This window comes from Gordionus sp. m RMFG-2023, chromosome 2 (assembly GCF_954871325.1).
Source record: "Gordionus sp. m RMFG-2023 chromosome 2, tfGorSpeb1-WG-v2, whole genome shotgun sequence".
Lineage (NCBI taxonomy): Eukaryota > Metazoa > Nematomorpha > Gordioida > Chordodea > Parachordodidae > Gordionus > Gordionus sp. m RMFG-2023.
In genome coordinates, this window is record NC_088776.1 from 30,942,494 (window position 1) to 30,966,255 (window position 23,762).

General features: G+C 26.2%; 1 protein-coding gene across 4 annotated transcripts in view; it reads left to right on the plus strand.

Annotated features, from left to right (window-relative positions):
• Positions 1-1,219: 1,219 nt before the first annotated feature.
• The window catches only part of LOC135924995 (protein retinal degeneration B-like), a 66,133-nt gene continuing 43,590 nt past the window's right edge, over positions 1,220-23,762 (plus strand). For all 4 annotated transcript variants that reach the window (XM_065460130.1, XM_065460129.1, XM_065460131.1 and 1 more), the window contains exons 1-7: positions 1,220-1,347; positions 11,498-11,607; positions 18,841-18,985; positions 21,760-21,963; positions 22,218-22,324; positions 22,459-22,615; positions 23,332-23,583. In XM_065460130.1, coding sequence (XP_065316202.1) covers positions 11,530-11,607; positions 18,841-18,985; positions 21,760-21,963; positions 22,218-22,324; positions 22,459-22,615; positions 23,332-23,583 — 943 coding nt within the window. In that variant the 5' untranslated portion in view covers positions 1,220-1,347; positions 11,498-11,529. The remainder of the gene's footprint in view (positions 1,348-11,497; positions 11,608-18,840; positions 18,986-21,759; positions 21,964-22,217; positions 22,325-22,458; positions 22,616-23,331; positions 23,584-23,762) is intronic.

Consider the following 23,762-nt stretch of genomic DNA (forward strand, 5'->3'; position numbering starts at 1 on the left):
AGACGATAAAATAAAAGCTGCAGACGGGATTAATTTGAACGGACAAGTTAAAAATATTACGCAGAAAGAGAGATAGTTTTAAACAGTTTATTTTGTAAAATATAATTGATAATTCGCCTAATAAAATATTCGTTTTTACTGCAGCTAAAATATTATCGAGCAAATAAGTCATTCGCTCTAGTAGCAAAGTACAACTTTTTAAGGATGGTGGGGGGGGGGAGGCGAGGCAGAACTGGATAATTTTATTACATTTCTTATAAACGTAACAATATTTTCATTTTCCTTAAGGATAATATTTTTCAACCATTAGCGCCATCTATTTTTTTCTTTAAATTTTGGTAAAAATGTATATTTCGGTAAAGGCGATAGCGTCGCTAAGGTTTTGACATAGTATATATATTTATAAAAGTGTCTAAATAAAAAGCAAAAAAAATTTCTAAAACAAACTCCCCTTTTTGCTTAAAAATACAGGTAAAGTAATTAAGTAAACCGGAAGTTTAAGACTCAAATTAATTTTTATTTTTTTAGATAGCCCGTTAGAGATTTTTTTTACCTACAATATGATATATTATATATTTTTTTCACTATAAAGAGTTTTTGAGATATAAGCATTTCAAAAATTTTACAGATTGCAAATTAGCTCTTTTTTGCACATTTGAACCCATATATCTAGGAAACTAGGTGTGCTAGGGAGCTACCTATCTAAATAATTCCAAATTTTAACAATTTTAATAGGGGTGGCCGAATATTGATCGATTTGACGTGGAATGGCCCATATCATTTTTTCATTTCTTAATTTGTATAAAAAATAGGGAATTACTATAATTTAAGACTAACAATAATAATAAAAAATTCAACTATTTTTGCAATATAGATAGATGGAAAGTGACAAATATAGATATAATCGAATTTCAAAATAAAAAAGGTATTGGATAGTGTACAGTCTATATGGTATCACGATACTTTAACAACTAAAGAGATACTTATATATTTGTACTTTTAATAGATAAATAGAGTATATTAATATTAAAAAATACGAAATTATGGAATATTTTCTTACAGGTTTTTAAATATATTAAAATAAAAAAAATTAAAATTAATACAATTGATAATTTAACATATCATACTATCGCCCTACTGTCACCTGAGTTATTCTGTCAGATATAAATATTAATTGACAAGTGGCAGTTGCCATACATTTTTTTATATATAAAATATCCAATAAATTTATATCCAGATGTTCAAAATTTGTAAATATCGATCGATATATTGAAAAGTTTAAAATTCAATTATGTAAATGATTACGTTCCCCTATTTCTCACAGTCAAATATTGATTCAACATTGGTGTAAGCTATATTAAATAACTTGGAAATTGATTTATATACTTAATAATTTATTAATATTTTTCTGAAACTTATTATTTTGGTAGTACTTTTAAAATTATTTTGTAATATTGTTTTATTTTACTTAAGGGTTTATAAGTATTCCATGTTTAAAATATTTTAACTGAAATCTTCATATGGTTATTACATAAAATTCATATTTGTGAAAATAAGGTTTAATCAGGATTATGTTAAGGGGCAAAGCACAATTAGTTGCTTTTCCTCCTATATGATATATAATACGTTACAAGGTCTATTTATTACAAGTTTTTGGTCATTAATTTAGGAAATGATTTTGGGTTTTTATTCTTCTGAAATTATGAATTGTTGCCATTATTTTAAGAAATGAACCAAAGGGGTGGTTATAGGGATAACTTTTATTAAATTGATACAAAAATAGGCCAATTTCTGAATATGCAATACCTAAAAATATTGTTTAGTATCTTGACCTAAATTTTGTTAACATGTTCAAAATTATTATATTAAATAATTTTATAAATAAATTAATTAAATTTTTTATAGATTTTATATAATGATTTTAAAATTCTTTTATGATAAGCCTAATTTAAGAGAACTTATAATATTTATCTAATTAATCATATAATTGGACACAAAACAGAGCCTTTTAAGTATGATTTTATGGATATCTCAACTAAAAGCTCCACAAAGGTGGAAGCCACTGGCTTAAAAATTATAACATTGGATTGGTAGGGCGAATCTTACAGGGAATTTAATTTATAAATTTTTAGACTATGTTTTACTAAAAAAATACTTTATCATATATAATAAAAATATTCAGTTTGTAAAATTTACAATAATTTTAACATATATGTAACAAATAATTTTTTAACAATATATCTTTAATATTTAACTATTTTATTTTTGCATAAATCTAGACCTAAAAATAAAATTTTTATAAACTACAATTAAAATATTTTTATATAAAACTTTATGAAAGTTTTTATAGTAATTAATATTTATAAATAAGGTAAATTAGAATAAATATAGATATTCTTTAAAATAATATTTGAGTTATTATATGATTTTTATTTAAAAAGATGATTAATTATCATTACTATTTAAATTAATTGGATTAAATTATGCCAACTTATTATTTTTATTATATATCGATAAATGCTCCAGTGGATTATATATTTTCAATACATTTAGAAATTTAACTATTAATCAGTAGATTAAGAAAAATATAGTTATTTATATTACTATATTTTATTAATCAATAATTTAATTTTATAACTTGTTTATAGCATGGCTGTGTATAAAATGTCAAAAAATTAAATTCACAAACTTTCTAAACTTTAATGAAAATTTATAAAAATACATAATTCTAGAAAATTTTATTGATTTCAAAAATTTAACGTACAATTTCATTAAAATTTTAAAATTTAGAAAGTAAGACTTTTCAAATTTAAAAAAAAAAAAATTGGACATAGAAGAAAGGAAATGAAAACTTAATTAATAGTGTATGTAAATATAATTTGTAATTAACTTAGGCATTTAAAGTTTGGGTTATGAAATGATGTATAACATTAAATCTTATTGATTTTTTACCTGTTTTATTAAAGTATTAGATAGCATTGTACAAAATTTTTTTTGTTTCCGAGTAGCGGCTATTGTTCAATAGCTTTAGATGTTGATTAAGGAATCACTCTATAAACATAGATATGGGTTTGAATTCAGCAAGGACTAGTTGAATGTGACGACCAACACTATTCATTACCCTTCTAACATGTTAACCTTACCTGCCACCATGAACTTTTTTCCAATTTTTTTATCCAATGAGTGGACAGACTTCTATCTCTCCCCTCAATGGCCTCACTAGCCAAATTAACTAGTTATAAAGAATTGGATGTTTTTATCAAGAACAAATTTTCTTTTACTGAGTAAATTTTTTTTTTTTACTTATCAAAAAATATTGACCAATTTTATATTTAATATTGATATTGTATTATGTATGTACTGCTAAATAGGGCTGGGAACCATTATTAAAAACCCAAGATAAAAAAATATTCTAATGTTATTGAGTCAAAATATTGGTTTAGTGTTTAAACAATATTATATTTTGTTTTGGTATTGCTATTGGTTTAACTTCAAATTGTTAATAATTTAAAAGAATAAAATTTGATTTTAAAAACTCTTGTTTAAATAAATATGGTAAAGTTATTTAAAAAATACTTTAATTGTATTTTAAAATAAATATATATATGTAAAAAAACTATGTGGTAATATTGTTTTAGAGAACCAAACCCAATTTTTTCTGATTCCTTTATAAATAATAATTCAAAAATCTGAAATGGTATGAAATTGAGAAATTTTGATTTAATCAATAATTTTTCAACAAATCAAAACTAAATAAATAAAATAAATAAACAGCATAATTTTTAAACTTTCATTCAAAACAATATATAAAAAAAACAGTGCAAAAATTAGTAATATTATATAAAGAAGAATAATTATATATTATTGAAGTTCTCTATGCATATCCAACTCTGTATGCAAAGGCATGTTTAGATAGAAAGTTCACCTAGTGTACAACGTTGTTAATTATAATATAACGCCCCCCCCCTTTCCAGATAATCTTTGGCAATTTTTGATAATATAGGATATACATTTTGGTGTGATTTCCACCATTCAAGGGGAACTGTATCTTTGGAAATGATTAATATATTTACTTATTTAGCTATTATCGCCCTTTCAAAAATTAAATAGGTTGAATTCCAAATAGTTGAAACATCCAAAATTGGGTGAGGAAATTATAATGTAGGATTATTAAATTATTTTGTCTTTAAATAAAAAATTTAACCTGTTACAATCAAAATAAATTTAACAAAAAAATATATAAATGTTAAATTTAATTTAATAGATTTTATAATAAAAAATTAATTAATAAAGTTAAATGATATTAAGGTAAAAATGAATTTAAAAATAATGAAAAAATTACAAATCAAAATGTCCTTAAAACAAAATATTGACCACATTAACACAATTTGTTTTTTTGGTTCCATTTATTGGTTCCAAAAAAAATGTCCATTGTTAAGGAAAATTTTAAACTATAAATTTCATTAGTGTTATTATTGGTTAATGTTATAGGAACCTTATGCTTAAATAATAAATAAAATCTTACCTCACATTCATTACAACTTTTTTAGGTATATTTTATCAATATCATATGTATGAATGTATAGTATATATTATTAAAATAGATTTAAAAAATTATATCTATAATGAACATAAAATATACTTATTGTTTTATTCTCTACTTGAATTTGAGGAGTTTGCATGATTTAAATGTACATTCTTAACATTTTTAAAGTTGTTTCTTTATAGGATTTAGCAGGATAATAAAGAAAGTTGATAAAATATCAAGGAAATTTACAGCTGTTTTTAGAGAGATTTTATGAAATTTTAAGATTTATGACTATTTAGCAGGATTAATTTTCTTCATTTCGCTGACTTTCACGGGACATTTGGTCTCATTATTTTTCTCATGACAAAATTTTTTTTAGCGGGACAACTTAAGTTTGATTGGTGCAAAAGTTGGCACGCTATCTTTTTTGGTAGCTGTAGCTACTAGCGGCTACTTTTTTTGTAATTATTTAATTTTTTAGCTCGCTACTTTTTTGAGAAAAAAAATATAATGAAGGTAAGTATAAACATGAAAATTTAAATATAATATCATAATTAATTATAATTTTTATGATTTATTATTTAATTTTGAAATTGAAATATATTTTCAATTTATAATTTATATTTTACGTCATACGTCATAATAAGCGCAATCACCCTTTATCGCTATATTAAACAGCAGAGCTACGCTTGGACTATCTCATCCCATCTAATTGGGTTAAGAAATATGGGGGTAGCCTATGAGATGAGTCCATCCACAAATTTTTGGGCAGGCTGCAATTACCTGTACGCGCAAGAAGCAAAGCCACTTGCTTAAACGCCTACGGGAAACAAGAAGAGAGAGAAAAGCCCGTACCCGATTAAGTAAATTGTATATTATAGGGAGGGGTATTGGTTGATTTTAAGTTTATGAACTGTATAGAATTTGTTTATTTATTATAAATATTGATTTATTGTGTTAAAAAACTGCCTTATTTACTTAAAAAAATATTAGCTTAGAGGGGTGATAGCTTAAGTTAAGTATGTTTTGGATAGTTAATCAAGGTTTAGGTTAATGAGGACTTTTACAAATAAATGTATGTTTACCATGGCTGGAGGAGGGTGGTGCTTATGCTTAGGGGGGGGACCGGAAAGGTTTAGAGGGTTTAGATAGTTGGATTTGATTTTTAGTAGCTTTTTTATAGAACCTTTATCATTGTTTAGGCGTATTAATTGGTCCATCGTCAGATTTAGACTTATGACATCTTTTATCGTTTTGTACAGCCAATATGACTTTTATTTACCATAGGTTTTTTCTTCATAAGATTGGAGCCAGATTATGACCTCATGAACTATATTTTGTCTGAAATTTGTCTTTTTTTGAGTAGTCTCGATCAGGAAATTTTTTGAAATATGCCATAAGCTGGTATTTGAGATTAATCTTGGGTACATTTGTATTATGAACCTAAATCACGTGTAATAATTTAAAATGTCATCACCTATGGATATCCAAATCTGAAAGTGATTCAGATAATGATATTAATGAAATGGAAGATACCAGGGAAGAAAATGTTCTTAATAGCTATAATACAAATTTCCCATTCCCTAGATTTAATTTTTTTAAAATAAATATAAAAACCAAAACTAGCTTTAAATTTATTTGTTTAAAATATAAAAAAAATATTTCCTCAAATCAATCCAGTTATAACCTCAAGAAACACCTAAAGGTAAATTGCCATTTTTTACAATCTAATAGGATTTATTTTATAAGACTGTTCATGCCAATAAAGGAAATGGAGAAACATCGAAATAATCTTGGTATAGGCCACTGCATCCAAAAAAACTAATTCATTTCAAACGCCAATATTTCTCAGAAATTGGCTGATAAAGTTATTGCTGATTTTGTAATTGATACTGTTCAGCCAATATCCTTGGTTGATAATCCATCATTTACCATGATGATTAAAACTCTATCCTCTGGTACAACAATTTTATGTCGCCAGACACTAATGAATTAGCAGATAACTTTAAAGAGATGAAATATGCTTTAATAGTAGACTTATCAGAGATATCATATATGTATCACGGCAGAAGTTGGACACATAACACAAGGTAGAAACTAGCATTTTTATTAGATAAATTATTTTATAATCAAAACTAACTTTATTTCAATATTTATAAATGTTGATTTTTGTATATTTACTATACAATAACATTATAAGCAAAAAATAAAACAAATTTGTTTTTAAATTTTTTTTATAAAAAGTAGCTAATAGCGTGCTACTTTTTTTTGACAAATAGCGGTAGCGCGCCACTTTTAAAAGTAGCGATTAACAACTCTGGATTAATGCTTTCAATAGCAAATTTCGTGAACATTTTATAAATTTTTTTTATCTTAGATTTCCTGATTATTTAAAATTCGTAGAGACATACTGTAACATTAAACTCCTTTATTCAGCCCACATATCATAGATTCTGACGAAAGGATCCAGCAGGGGGCACATGTCCTCGTTTATTTTACCTTGGTATTCATGATCTCATCTATTATCTTAAATTTAAATTTGATTTGGATATAAATATTTGGCATCTTGATGATGGAACAATCTGTGATGCTCTTCCTAAAATAATTGGTTTTCTATTTCTTGAAGATTATTTTAAAGGACCCATTCTTAATAAGTCCAAATCCAAAATCTGTTTCCATGATAATAATACATAAAACCCTCATCTTGCAAGATTAAATTTTTTATTAAAAAATAAATGAATTAATATAATTAAAAAAAGTATATTCAAATATGTTTGAAATATATGTTAATATTGAATGGAATAAGTATATACTTCATTAACATTTTATAAGAATAATGTTAATTTTGGATTAAACTCTCACCAAATTAAGGTAAATTTCTGATTCACACCTCATATAGGCTTATTTCTGATTTATCCATCATATTAAAAAGTAAATACTAATTCCTTGTCATTCTTGTATCAGCTAGTAATCATATAAAATGCAAATATTTATTAGATTGTGGGAATGGATCCTTCCTAAAGAGTCTTTTATTAAAATGAAAGCCACAAAGCACTCCTTGGTAATATCTTATCCACAGAGTTTTGAATAAGTTTGCATCTTCTCATTATATTGATCCATTCTTCAAGATGATCTTTATTATAAGAAAATATATTTTGATACAGGTACAGGGGTCAGGCCATATTATAATTATTTTAAATATTCTCAGGCTGGGCGTAAAAATTTTAAAGATACCCAGATGGGCTGTATATTTTAAATAGCCATATTATCTATAAAAATTGAAAATAAATATAATATCTTTTAAAAAAATCCAGATCGGGCCATGGCAAAAATTTTTTTAAAACAAAATCTAGGGTAGGCTGTGCAAATGGTACCTACAGGTCTCTGATATATTTATTACCTTTAATATAAATATATAATCTCAGATCATATGAATTTTTATTATATTAATTTCAAAAAATCTGTAAACATTTTATTTTTGTGCTCAATAAAAAAATATTCCTAAATGAATTTTTATACATTCATTTGCAATTTAAAACCTAAAAAAATTATTCTTGCTAGATTAAAGTTTTTTTTTTTACCTAATATAAACCCGCCTATTCTATGGATAAACTGAAAGATATTGGATTGGTGAATGGGAGGGTTAAAAAATATTTTTAAAACATTCGGCAGGTGAATTTGAAATATATTTTAGGCAAAATGAGCAACTGACTTTTATTTATTATTAGATATTATTTTTTTATTTCATAACTTATAAATTTAAGTAAAAAACATTAAAATAATACATAAAGAGCCAAATTAACATGTAATAATTTTTAAACATTGGACAGGCAAGGTAAACAAAATTTTTAAATAAATAAGCAGGCAGATGCACCAAAACCTATCCATTGCAGACCTTTAGTCAGGATGATATCGGAACAGCAGATTATAATGGATTTTATCTCTGCCAAAGAATCCATTTATAAATGATATGTCTCTGCCACTTTTATTTTCACATGCATTTACCACCAGAAGGTCTGAAAATGACAACATTTTTAGGCCCAATGGGAATTTAGTTAATGCCCATCCCAAGTTCTGCATGGCCCAATTTCAATTTTTTTAAAGATTGTCAGATTTATTTATTTATAAAAAGAAATTCATGATAAAATAATGCATAAAAATTGCCCTTTTAATATTTTAAGAAATTTAAAGATTGTAACAAAGATATATAATTGTATAAAATGCAAATATATGTTAGATTGTGGGAATATTTATAATGGAAGGCACAAAGCACTCCTTGTACAATTTGATTCATATTTTGTAAATTTTTCAATATAGCTCTTAAAGCAAAATCATTAATTTCATATCATTTTATGAATGGGAAATATTTATTAATAGAAAATCATATGTAACATAAATTACCAATATTTTAACATCTTCTGATAAGGCATCTTGGATTGAGTATATAAAACCATCACCATTAATTAAATATAAAATGTATAATCTGTAAATCACATGATAAAATTATTATTAACTTAAAATTGCTATGATGATTAAACTAATATTTTTTAAAAGAGTACTATTGGCTAAATATTGACTTTTTAATAGGATTAGATATATTATAGGTATAGATATCTTATAATTTAATTTTTATAAGTTATTTATTTCATAAGAAAATGAATATCACTTCAATTAATAGAGTATATATCAATGCAGTTTACCTAGGCATTTGCAGTTTACCTAGGCATTTGCAGTTTGCCTAGGCATTTGCAGTTTAGTCAAACCTAGTGTGTAGCCAGGAATTTATGTTAAAAAATAACAATTAAATATTTAAAAAAACAAAAAAAACCAAAATATTAGAAAATATAGTTAAAGGTATGTAAATAACAATAAATATTGGATTAAAATATGATTATTTAAAATGTTAAATAAAATATGGTTCATCATAAGTAAAACAATCGTCTTTTTGATTGTGCCAATTATATTGAATATTTTGTTCTATGCTTGGGATTAAATCTAGATGAATATTAAATAAGGCTAAATCATTTAGCCTATTTTCTGATGTGATATTTCTAAGATAGGTTTTTATTCTCCTTGATGACCAAGAGTAGTGTTGTTAAACGGCTCGTTTTGAGCCGGTTTCTAAAAACGGCTAACTCAATATTCCATCCAGAAAAATATTACGCAAACCTGAAGATTTTGCTCATAGAAGGAACAAAGGTCTAGACATATATTGACGAAATCTTGAGGTTTAGGCATAATTTTTCTGGCTAAAATATTGATTTAGCCGTTTTAAAAAATCGGCTTAAAATGAGCCGTTTAACAACACTAACCAAGAGGTTCTTTCATTAGTGTTAGTACCTATTGGTAATGTTGCCAATTTAAATATATTTGGAAAAAACTCCAAAATATATTTTAAACTAGACAATGCTTCCATTGTGTTTCTCGGAATATTATCTAGTAGAATTAATCTTTCGTACCAAGATTTAAATTAAAAAATCAATTGGCCATCAGATACATTAATGTCTTCTGAATAAAATTCAGTCAAATATAATTTTTTTGAGATCAATGTTAATATTTCCTCTTAAGGATTTATAGGCAATAAAATTTGTAAATTATATAGCGCCACTTGGTGAATTACAAATCTTTTATGAATTTGAGTCAAGAATGTTTCCAAAAGTGGAATAAAAACATCCATCTCTTTATATATTTGATTATGTTCAATAGTTTCATTTGAAATTATTAACGATGCCTCAGATTGTAATGAGGAATAATCATTTATTATATTTTCTATAACTATTATTGGTGATTATATATTTTTATATTAAATTATATTACTTTTAGGTCTTTTTGGTTGAAAAAATTTTCTTATATCCATCAGTGTTTAAAAAAATGTAAGAATTATACCTTAAATTTTCTTGAGATAAAATATTAATGCCAAGGACAAAATATTTGAAATAAAAATATATTAATACAATCCATGAAAGCCTTTTATATTTTTTCAGAATTAATTTACAATTGGCTATGGGTGGCTGGGGGGGGGTTCCCTTCTCCCCGCTAGCTACGCGCCTGCTTTTATATTTTTCGATAAATTTTGCTATGGGGTGAATTTCTCCCTCCCTTTCCTCCCTGCTAGCTACACGCTAGGGTAGGAAAAGAGCTTCGGTTTATTTTTATAATCTTTATTCAAATCCTACTTTAATTTATATTACTATAAAAGGAATTGCAGTAAGTAATTAGTAATTAATTATCGTTTTTACAGGTTTTAGAATAGAAATTAATAATTATAATTAGGTATTAATTACAATTTTTGAGTAATTATGCCCACCCCAGATATCCCTAAAAATTGTGCAAATTTCATATGCTTTGAAATGTATTTTTTTATTGCTTAAGCAAGATAAAATTAAACTAATATTTAAAAATTTTTTTATTATAAATGGAAAATCCGACTAAGAATAGGCCATTTTCATAGAATTAACTTCAATCCGCCTAATACCGGATATTCTTTAATTAAATATTAATATTAAGGGAATGACTCTCATCAAGTTCATAAAAACAATATGAGGAAAGTAAAAAATAAATTTCACCAATTGAGTTATCCAAATAAAGCGATATACATTTTAAAAATGATTGTTTATGCAAATAATAGGGAATTTCAGGGTAATTTATTCACGATTTTATTTACAGTTTTATATTCTATACTAGTTTATTAAACGGCTCTATTCGAGTCGATTTTAAAAAAACTCAATATTTTAGCTATAAAATTATTGCCTAAGCCTCGAGATTTCGCTAATAGATGTCCAAACCTTCGTACCATTTATGAGCTCTTTGTGTAATATTTTTCTGGATAAAATATTGAGTCGTTTTTAAAAATCGGCTCAAATCGAGCCATTCAACAACACTACTATACTAATCAAATAAAGCTGGTTTTTATTCAAAACACAAAACCATAATTTTCGCTAATCTTATAATTATATTAAATTTTTATAGATTTGATTTGTCGTATCCTCATTTTACTCGAAATGTTAATCAAGGAATATCGAATTCCCATGCCCCTTTCTGTCGAGGAATACAAAATCGCTCAATTGTACATGATACAGGTTTAATTAAATTATTAACATATCATTCTATTGGAGACAATATCCCCAATATCTCTTAAACACTTTAAAGAATAATTTATAAATTCACAACTTACCTTATAAAAATTATATTTTGTTGTGATTATTGGAATATTATAAAAATATTGAAAACATATAAGATAGCAAACGGTTATATTTCTACCATTTTTTTAAAAATTATTTATTTTATGGAGATAAAGGATATTATCGATTTTGTTATAATTTATATGCCATCTATTTTGATTATAATTTGTAAAAAATTTGATAGAATTTAGAATGATAATTGAGGATTTGAAATTGAATGAATATTAATTAAATGGATGAATAATTAGTTGAGTGGATGCATATAATGCCAAACGGTGGCAATGTTCAACTAAAGTAATTAAGTATAAATTTTTATGACAAAATAATTTAACCAGTCAGCCCTACAGAAGTCAGTAACGATTGAAAATTGAATCGAAATCAAAATTTATTTTAAGTTTTTACGAATATTCTACTAATAGAAAAGAATCTATTAAATATTTTAAAAGAAATATGAACTTGTAAAATGAAAGGGAGTATTTGTAAAATGAAAGGGAGTATATTATCTTTCTAAACATCTTAATTTTCTAATTACAAATGATAGTATCGTAAATATAAAACGAAGCTAATCTCCTTATACTAATTATAATCGGTTATAACGAATTTTTGCTCTCTTATTAAAAATAGAAATGTTTTATTTTAGTATCAACAAATTTTTTATAATACATTTGATTTTTTGAAATAATATTTTAAACATTGATTTTAGGGTTAAAGAATCATTTAATCAGTTTTTGAATAGTAATTTTAAATTAATCCGTTGGAAGAAACATAAATGTTGAAATATATGGGGTCATTATAATAAAATAATTATAAGATATTTTTAGTCTCTATGACTTGAAAAATGTTCAGGTCTATTGTTTCAAGATCAGGAGTATTCCTTTTTAAATGAATATATTATTATAACGAGGAAAGTTTATAATATTTAAAAAATAATATATTATATGAATCATGTATACATTTTTAGATTAGAGGGTGTTCTGACCCTAAATCACTTATGCCGTTGTAAAAATATATACGCATTTTAAAAAGCAAAATAAAAATACCACATAAGAAATATTTTAAGAAATAACATGTTTAATAAATATAGTTTTCAAATAAAATATAATTTATCTATGCCTGTTTGGCCTATTAATTAAATTTGCGGAACTGAGTAATCTTTCTTCAAGAGCATTATTTAGCATAATACTATAGCTCCGTGAGTTGGTCAAACGATTGGAAGTACACTAATGATGAATCTTATACCATTTTTAGTTAGTGCTTCAATCCATAGTTTCCGAAGTTAAGGAAAAAAAGTTATAAAGAAAAATAGAAACTTTGCCAATTTCACGCTTAAAAGTCAATTGAAAGCAAAGCACTAACTATGAAACATATATCGTTCTTTAGTGCTTCGTTAATAGAAGTTATTGCTTCAATCGGTTTAATAATCAAATTAAAATAAGTTATTAACGAAATAAACAAAAATAAAATTACACCAAAATAAAAACTATAGCAGCACTAAGTATCCTGATTACGATATTATTTAATGCCTAATTAGTACATTTAAATTTCAACCTGTTTGGTCCGCGCCTTATAGAAAAGGTTACGCAAAACTTCTATGTTTCAAATTAGAGGTCTGCAATTGGCGTATTTTTACCTCCTAACCCTATAATAGTATTAAAAAGTATACCCATCCCCAGTCTAAAATCCGCCTGCCTATTTGTCTAAATAGTTTTACACGCCCGCCCATTATTTATAAAAAAAATTTAAGCCACTCCCGCCCATAAAATTTAAATATGCCCACTCTTTCAATTTTTTTAGACATATAATAAAAAAATAAATCAGTTTCAGTGTTACATCCCTACAAAAAAGTTTTATAATTTAGGAAATTACTTTAAGCTTTAAAAAAATATTCAATTTAAAATACTATAAGGAATTTATTTGATCAAATAAAATATTTACGAAAAAATATAAAATTAATATTTATTGGTACTATTTGCAATTATAATTCAAAAAAATGAAACCATATTTTCTGAATTCAAACACTTTCTTCTTTGTTCTAAGAAACTTCCATGCAGGGGCCAATATTTTTCTAGTTTGTTTAAAGAATTTTGAATAATAAATAAAGTTGAGAAATTCTTAGCCCGCCCGCCCATTCTTTAAAATTAACGCGCCCATCCGACCTCTTAGACGGGCGGGCGAGCTAAAACACCCCGGTTGCAGACCTCTATTTCAGATAAAGTAAATGAGCTCGAAGATAATACTATTAAAGTTTGAAATTTTTAAATATATTTTGCAATTTACATTAAATATTTAAGGTTATTATTCATTTCAGATTTCTAAAAAGAAGTTTATGATATATTTATATGCTAATTATATATCCTTTTTTAAGAACTTATTTAAGATTTTGAATCTACGATATTAATTAAAAGACAACAATTTTAACAAGGGATGCGTTACTTTTTTTTATTAAAAAATTACGGCAAAACGTATATCTATTTGTGTGCACTATTATGCATTCTTTCTATATTTTCAATCAAATTTAGATTGCATGAAGAAATAAAAGAATTTTATAAGTTACATCCCACCACTGACCGATCCGAGTTTGAATCCAATTCAACCGAACCCAGTAGGACGGTTTGTTTTTAGTGTGTACATGTTGGTCTTTCTTTGAAAGGGGGGACTTAATGACATCGAACAGTCCACTTTCCTTTGAGTGTGTTCTAATTTCAAATCTAAATTGAAAGAAATTGGGCAAGTATATTTTTAAAGATTCAAAATGTTGTTCTATTTAGAAATAAGCACAGTAATAATTTTATGGTTTTGTAACAAAGTTTATTGCTATATAATTATATTTTTATTATATAAAAGTGTATATACATAATATGATACAAATTACAAACACAATTGATTTATAAAACGGTTCTTGTAGTAATAGATATCCACAGAGGAGAGATATAAGGGCCTTAAATCACTGGAAAAAAATTAGATATAGATGTTAAATTTGTTATTGTCAGAACATTTATACAAAGAAATTTAACAGGCCATAGACTTTTCGTAAAACTTCGCCAGGCTGTGCTTGCAAACTTCTATTATGTATTATTAAAATCTAACAATAATTTATCATTTAATTATATATGGTATATATATATATAATATTAAAATCTAACAATTATTATTTATCATTTAATTATAAATTTTGTCTATAGATGAGATATCTATAAATTTTTTAGCTAACTTCAAATTTAAATTTTAACAATATGATCCTAAAGAGAATACCCACCATCATCTTTCAATATAACTTTTTTATAACTTAACTGAATTCTCATTATCTTATTCTTAAACGATTATTGCTTCATTAACATCTCTTTGGAATTCTTTCTTTATGACAATAGTTAGAGGTCTGCAACAGACGAATTTTTGGACCTCCTGCCCATTGTTTTAAATTCTTTACCCGGCCCACCCATGGTTTTTGAATAAAATAATTCATCGTCCATTGTTTAAAATATTATTACCACCGCCAGATGTTTATAAAGGATTTTAGTTGTTTATTTAAACTTATAAAATAATATTTTTTAATAAAAAATAACTTATTGATAAATATAAGCCCGCTCTACCCAATCAGCCCCATAAAATATTTAAAATTCATCCCACCCGTCCTTTAAATATTTTTCATTCCTCACCCATAGTTTAAAGTAAAAACATGCCCGTTGCAGATCTAGATTGCTAATAAAATGTCCATTTCTTTGTAATATACCTTATAAGTTTTTTAAAAATTTCATTACGTTCGAAAATCTTGGAGATCCCTATTTTGTTAATTTATAAATATAACAGAAAATTAACATTTTAAAAATCCCACTCAGTTATCTCGTGGGCTTGCGCGTCTCTTAGGGGAACTAAATTTTTTAACAGGATTTTATTTTGTCGCCATTAAAATGTTTGGGACATCAGTAACCAGAATAGGCCTGCCTGATGGGAGTACTCCTGTTCACAATCTTAAATTAAATTAATAAAAAGTATTATTGTCAAATGGGTTAATACGTCGGAGGAACACCTGAGACATATATATTTTCCACAATAATTCAAATAATTAAAATACAATATTAATGAGTTGTAAAAGGCGACATAAAACAGAGACCGGCCCATACCCAGCCCCTTGCAGGACTGGGGTTTTTTATTTTTTTTAATGGGCTTGGATCAAATTTTTCATTTAAATTTAGCTTATTTTAAGAATATTTAATAGGACAAACATAACAAATCATTATAATTTCATTAGTATTATTTATCACACTACACTATCCTATTTACTTGGAGAGTGCTAATTTTGTTTTTATTGCTTGTTTTATTAAAATCGCAAATTTAGTGTCTTATACCTGACAATAAATATAAAATTTAAAGTGTTTTATTAATAGGGTTTAATAATCATGGTTATTATAGGATAAAAAGATAATATGCAACAATATAACTTTTGTTTTACGGATAAATTTTTCAGATAAGTTTTTTATTATAACAGTTATTTTAAAACCTTTTCTTTCTATAGATTATAAATCAAAAATGGCATATAACAATTTGTAGTATTTTTTTATAGTTATGATGAATAAAAATCAAATAATACTTAAAAAATTACATTCTCGGGATTATAATTTATTTGAAAATAATATTTTAATAATAATAAACAATCATAATTAAAAAATTGAATTTGTTTAATGTAAGAAATGTCAGGATATTTATTCAAGGAAAGTAGGGTCTTTATATTTATCTAGACATAAATGCAAATCAAATTTAAAATAAAATTTTGTTCTTTTTATTCTATTAAAAATAATAAAGCAATTGTTGATAATATATTATTTTTAAAAGATAATTTGGAATTATTAGTTGCAATAAAATATTTTATTCATTAGTATTATTTAACCCAGGCGCGTACGCAGGAATTTAGTCTGGAGGGGGGATAATAAAATTTTTTAAGAAATATTATTGTTAATTAAAAATACTAAAGGACTAATAACTTTTCTAATACACAATTTTAAATTAATGTGTACAAAAAAATTATATATATAAACCGGCATTGAAAAACTATAAAATAAATGTGAATTATAAAATATAACCACGATATGAATCACTTAAGTGACCCAAAATTGAAATTTGAATTTTTTGAGCCTTTAAAATATATAAAGTATAAAAAATTTAAATGTTTGAAATATAAATTAATACACAAGTTTCTAGGAATAATTGTATTTTGTATGTTTTGAGCTAATTTTTCAATAATCTATCTTGGCGTTAAATGCCTATGAATATTCAAAAGTTCCAAATCATTCAATACTTTCAGAAGTTGTATTTCATAGATATGTTTTTCAGAGACTTGCAGGCCCAGCCCCTGAGTCGAACCGTATTTTAATTTTTTTAAACATACCCGGGCCGTGCCCAAAATTTTTTTAAAATTGGGCTGGGCTTGAAAATTTTTTTAAAAAAAATATCTGGGCCGAGCTGTATATTTTAAAACCAAATATTTGAAATCGCCATTATTAGATATAAAAATCAAAAATAAATATAATTTATTTTTAAAAAATTGGGCAGGGCCTGAAATTTTATTTTCAAAAAATCTGGGCCAGGCCTCAAATTTTTTTTACAAAAAACCCGGGTCAAAAAAAATTTTTAAAAAAATCTGGGCCGTGCTTTGCAAATAGTACCTCTGCAGAGCTCTGTTATTCTTCTTAAAAATGAGAATGTTCTCTTAGTTTACTAATGGGAAGAGTTGCTAATATATATAACCATTTTAATAAATTGGGAATATAATCTAAAATATGTTTGAAATAATGCTAAGCATCCATATCATTTTTTGGGACTGTATCAACCATAGTTAATCTTTTAATTATAGTTATTCAGCTAATAAGGCATCACAAGATATTTTAACATCTTCATGATAAAAATATACAAATATTTATCACCATCTGAAAAAGGTTGGAAAGGCTTTTGTGGAAGTAATATCTGCGGATTTATAAATGGTGCATGATAAATTAAAAACCATTTATTTATTTGGGTTATAAATGTATTTAAGAGAGGGGACATTTGTTTTATAATACTCTTCTACTGTTCCTATATTAATGTTTTGACGATGAGCTTGCTTGCTGCAAGTCTAAGGGGGCAAATATTAAACACGTATAGCTCGCTTTTGACTCAACAATAACTAAAATATGAAATTCTTCATCAACATTAACTCTAATTTGCTTGAGTTCTAATAAAATGCTCTCCACTATTCTCATCTTCTTGATCAAGTCAATGTCATGTTTTTAAAAAGTATTACATAAAATAGTTGTATAATTAAATAATACATTCTAATGAGAAAAAAAATTTGGAATAAGTATTGAATCCAATCATTTTCTTGCTTCTGAGGAAATATTTCTTTCAAGCCATTGTGATATTTCAGTAAAATTGACTCTTCTAACTCCATAAAAACTGTTACTGCTTGATGACGGAGACTCGATCTCGTTGGACAAGCTTGCAATTTCTTTTTCCCTTTAGACAAGGAGTTTCAGAGATAATTATTATTTGACTAGAAATTTAGATAAATAATACTACATTAAAATTTGAAAATAATAGGTAAATTACGCCAAGGAAAACTTGAAATCGAAATTAATTGATAAAATAACTTAGTAGATGAATGTGATATATAAATGTAATTAAATATATATATGAGATAGGAATAAATATTAACAAATATAAATTAATATTAACAATAATATTTTTGAAAAATATAATCCGGCATCTGCATTTTTTGGCTTGGGAGGGGGGGATTTGTCCTATAAAATGATTTTATAGGTTTGGGTCGGGCTTGTGAAAATTTTTTAAAGCTTATTGTAACCTTGGACTGGGTTTGGAAATTTTTTATTATTGAATGCGGACCGGGCTGGGCCTGGGTTTACAATTTTTCTGCAAGCCTGGGCCAGGTTTGGTCATAGAATCAAGGCCCATAAAGGTTTCTGGCATAAACCCTAAAAATAAATCAAAAAATATTCCATGTCAAAAGATAATTGAAAATTTTCGTATCCCCTTTAACGAGACTCGCTAAAATTTTGTTTCTTTTTATCCCTACCTCATCGACTTCCGTTTTCGGATGTCAGTTATAAATCATCAAAAATCTAATTTCCACTTTAATTGCAGAAAAAGAGTCGAAAGGAATCGGAAGGTGAAGGGAGCGGTGTCGAAATTCTAGTTAATGAACCTTATACTAATGAACAATCCGACGGTAACATTGCGTCTGGTCAATACACCTACAAAGTCTATCACATTGGAAAACATTTACCTTGTAAATATTTTATAATATTTCAGTTTTATGATATAAAATGTTTTATATTCAGTACATATTTCGTATAATATACTTCAAAAAATTATAAGTAAAATTTATTTTGATATAAGAGGCTTTCCTAGCTAACCCTTTTGGCTTCTATATTTACAGCCATAAGAGAAGCTGGAAAACTTTATTCACATTTCTGTTTATTTTGGGTTAATAAATAAACTTTTCCCGCAGTTTAAAAAAGCAACAATTTCCATTACGACGTTGGAAAAGCAGCGATTAAAAAGTGAGCTAAGACTTCCCCTAGAGTAATTAGAAAATCATATAATGAAATAAATAAAAGAGGGACGAGTCACATATTAAAATCAAATAGAATTTTTGTAAAAGAAGGATAATAACTTTAATTACTTTTTCCATCATTATTGGAAGGCTATAGGTTTGCTTTTTAAAAACTTTCCATTTTTAGAGTTTTTTACTGGACCTGGACAGGCGTTGGAAAAATTAGCGATAAGTGAGCTAAAACTTCACTAGTGTAGTTGGACAAGATATTTTGAAATAGGATGACGAGTCACATGCATATAGGATTTTTGTAAAAGACGGATAAAACTTTTAAGTTTTTCCATTCAATTTTATTGGAGGGTTATAGCTGCCTTTCGAGGACCTTTCCATTTTTAGGGTTTTTTACTGAATCTGGACCTCTACCCCACAATTCAAAATTTATTCCATCATAGCAAACTTTGGCCATTTAAATTCAAAAAGGCAGCAATCGAGTATAAAATGTTTTTGTAAATAAGATAGCATTAACAAAAAAGAAAAATATAATGAATGTTTGTAAAAGTTCCCTTACCAAGAAATTTACCGTTTATCAGCAACAATCCTTAAATTGAACTTTTTTTAATACGAACTATTATAATCTACCCAATCGAAAGCAATTGGCGAAATTTTTCATAAATAAAGCAATTCAAGGAACGTAAATCGATTTAAAACTTTTTATAATCAATAATATTAAATATTAATTAATACTAACCGTTCAAATGTTTTTAAAAGTGTACATGCATTAAAGTCCAGCATTGAAGGCCATTTACTTGAAATTAATTGACTACAGCTGACTTCAACTTATGTGCACTACATTTTTAACTAATGAGTCTTTAGTATAGGTTTGTATTAATATCATGGGTTATAACTTGCGTTTAATTAAAAATATAAAAAAATGATAACAAACCGGTTGAATCCAAATGAAAAACATTACATTAATTCTAGAATTAATTAATCGAAATATCATAGATATATGCAATCATTTATGAACATATTTTGTGTATTTACGATTAATAGTGTTACGAGTTTTAACTTGTTGACGTATGCTTTTCCTATTTTACGTTTATAATAAAAGATTTTATTCAGCTGTTTCTTTCAGATATTTTTAACTTCTAATATGGTTTATATTTTATTATGATATCTAAGTTTATAAATTATTTTATAGATAGATATGTCCAATATTTCGGACTCGAATAATGTATTATTGTCATAACCTAGTTCCCAAGCCTTTTTCTAAAAAGGTTCGTGAAAAGCCCTGAACCAAGTTTTGATTCAGGCTGCAAAAAAAATTTTTTTAAAAAATATTTTATCATATTCAGTATTCACCATAAATATACTTGTATTTTAAAAATTTTATTTATGCGAAATCAAGATATCTCACAAAATATAATCATTGAAATAAAACTTCCACATAGTGTAGTTAAATGGCTCATGGTTAAATCAAGAGAAAAATCATTAAGCTTGCAACATATTTTTTTGGTTAAATTAATTTAGCTATATTTAAAAATCAAAATCGGCTAAATCGAGCCTTTATCAATATGACTTTCACGCAAGTCTGGTAATATATCTTTTAAAGATGAAAATGCTAGTTCATCACTTTAAAAAATCGTGACTATACATTACTTAAAAATCTTAGATTCACCAGACACTAAGGTTGGCATAATGTTTAAATCAAATACTAATATTTCAATCAGAGAGGTACAGGTTTAGATTCAAAAATATCACATCTTTTTTTTTTACCATAGTATAATATTACCTACAAGTAAAAAGTTAATGCTTCAGGACACCCGGTTAGGAAATTGTTGAAGGAATATATATTGATAAGTCATGAGCTAATTTTATATTTTGCCAAATAAAAAGCCGACTCTCTATCAAAAGTTCGCTGATATGTACAAACTGTTTAAAAAAATATCTTTAGTTAATATCAGTAATTCGGAAGGAAAATCATTCAATATTTAAAACGAATACTATTGAATATCTTCAAATAAAATTGTTAAACCAAATTTAAAATTTTTTGACTAGTAAAATAATGATTGGTTTTATTATTTTACTGTTATTTCCCAATTAGGTGTCCTGAAGCATTATAGCTCAATTAAAAATGCTAAGGTAATATTCGTTCATACCCGTAATTTGCAATAATCTTGGTTATTAGTTTTATGACAATTGTTTAAAAATAAAACATTTTGAAAATTTTCCCTTTTTAGATTGTTGTTTGTTGGATTATTAAATTAAAAGTAAGTTAAAAAATTGTTTATAATAAGATATTGTACTTAGGGGAAGGGGGGGGGTGATCTTTAAAAAATTGGGGAATTACCGAGGATTTCTCTCTCCCCCCGCCCCATTGTTTATTTTCTCCTTTTAATTTATATGTAACTCACTATAAAAAATATAATTAATTGGCTATTTATTTTATACTAATCTTATTTTATTGCAACTTGGGGATTTTGTTTAATTTGCATTACATCTTATAGCTTGGTTTAGATCCATAGTACCCCAAACGGCGCAGAGGGTTGACGAAGAAGCTTGGAATGCATACCCTTATACCAAAACTCGTTACACATGTCCATTTATGGAAAAGTTTTTTATTGAAATTGAAACGAGATATTTCGATGATCCGGGAATTCAGGATAATGTCTTCAATCTTTCTCCTCAGGAACTCAAAGAAAGGACCATCGGTTTTATTAATTTTAATACAATATACAAAGACTTTAAAGATCTCTCATTACTTGACCAATAAACGACCTTTTCAATAAACTAAACTATACAGAATAATAAATTAAAATGTATAAATATTGATATTTAGTTATTCAAATGGTTATATAAATTAAATTGAATGAAAGAATTTCAAAAGTTAATCACAATTGAATTAATATAGTATTTTACATAATAAATATGCCTTTTTTTAAATATATTCATCCCTTTAATTTAGAAATGATAGATATAGTCAATGACTCCCTCTCCAGCACTGAATCTAATCCTGCGGAAGATCCAACTCGTTATGTCTCTGTAAAAACGAAAAGAGGTCCTTTAAACAAGGTTTTATAAATTAATATGATTTATTTATATTTGTTTTAATATCTTCGAGAAGATATGATTATGATAACCTTGTAGATATTATATTTTGATTGTTTTTTTAAAAAAATCCATTATTAAACTCGTGGCTATAAAAGGATTGGCTGAAAGTATGCACTAAAGACTGGCAAAAATCTCATTCTTCACCAGTGACGAAATACAAGAAAAGTATAATGTGCGCTTATAAATTATGCCGTATCGATTTCCGATATTGGGGTATGCAAAGCAAAGTCGAAAAGTTCATCAATGATATCGGTAAATGAAAACATCAATTTTCGTTAATATTAATTTTATTTTTCCCTAACCCCCCCCCCCCCCCCTTCCCCACACACACACACACACAATTCTATTAATCTATTTATAGTCATCTCATGTAAGCTAAGATATAACTAATATTCGAATTATTTGATTTGATTTGTTTTTGTATAAAATTTTTATATAATGTCACGGAACATTAAATTCTAGATTAATATGCGGTTGGCTTTTCTGCTTAGTGTTTACTTAAAAATTATTTAATATTGAAATTAGAGTTTCCTGGCATGTTTTTAACCAGCTCTGGATAAATTTCAAATTTAAAGCATTGAGCGGGGAATTTGGAATATTTTTTGGGCGAAATGGGCAGATCTTATAAATTTAACTAAAAATAGATTTAAATAAATAAATAAAGAGCCAAACCAACCAAGCAAATCATTTTTAAACATTGGGCGAGTGGATTAACAAATTTTTTCTATAAATCGGCAGCCCGGATGGTAAAATTTTTTAAACCAGGGTGGGGGGCGAGTAGGTAGTTACATTTTTTTGAACATTGGGCGGATGGGCGTTTATGCTAAAATACGCATATTGTAGACCTCTATTTCAAATTGGACAAGTTAAATTTTTTATAATTGAATGATTTATTGTATAGAAAATAAATTCTTGAAACTTAACATTTGAATTAAATTTTTAATGACTATCTTCATTTTATGACAAAGCTCTGAGAAAGACAATGATAACTGCTCATCAGCAGGCTTGGTGTTGGCAAGATGAATGGATAGGATTGGACATGGAAGCTATTCGCAAACTTGAAGGAGAAACACAAAAAATTTTAGCCATGAAAATGAATCAAAACATTACATCATCACCTTTATCCAATCTCAACAATTCCCCTAATAAAAATGACATCAATCAAAATATGAAGTGCTTAAATAGTTCATGCAATGTAGTTGATTTTAAAAGGACATCTAGTTAGTGATATTTTATTGTTACTTAATATAAAAATATCTGTTATTAGCCATTAAGGCTCTGGTATTTTCTATAATATTTTTGTTTGTTACATATTATATATGCCTATCATATTTTTATTTGATTTTGGTTAAAATATAATATCCATATTAAAGCCCTGCAGAAGAAAAAAATCGGGACA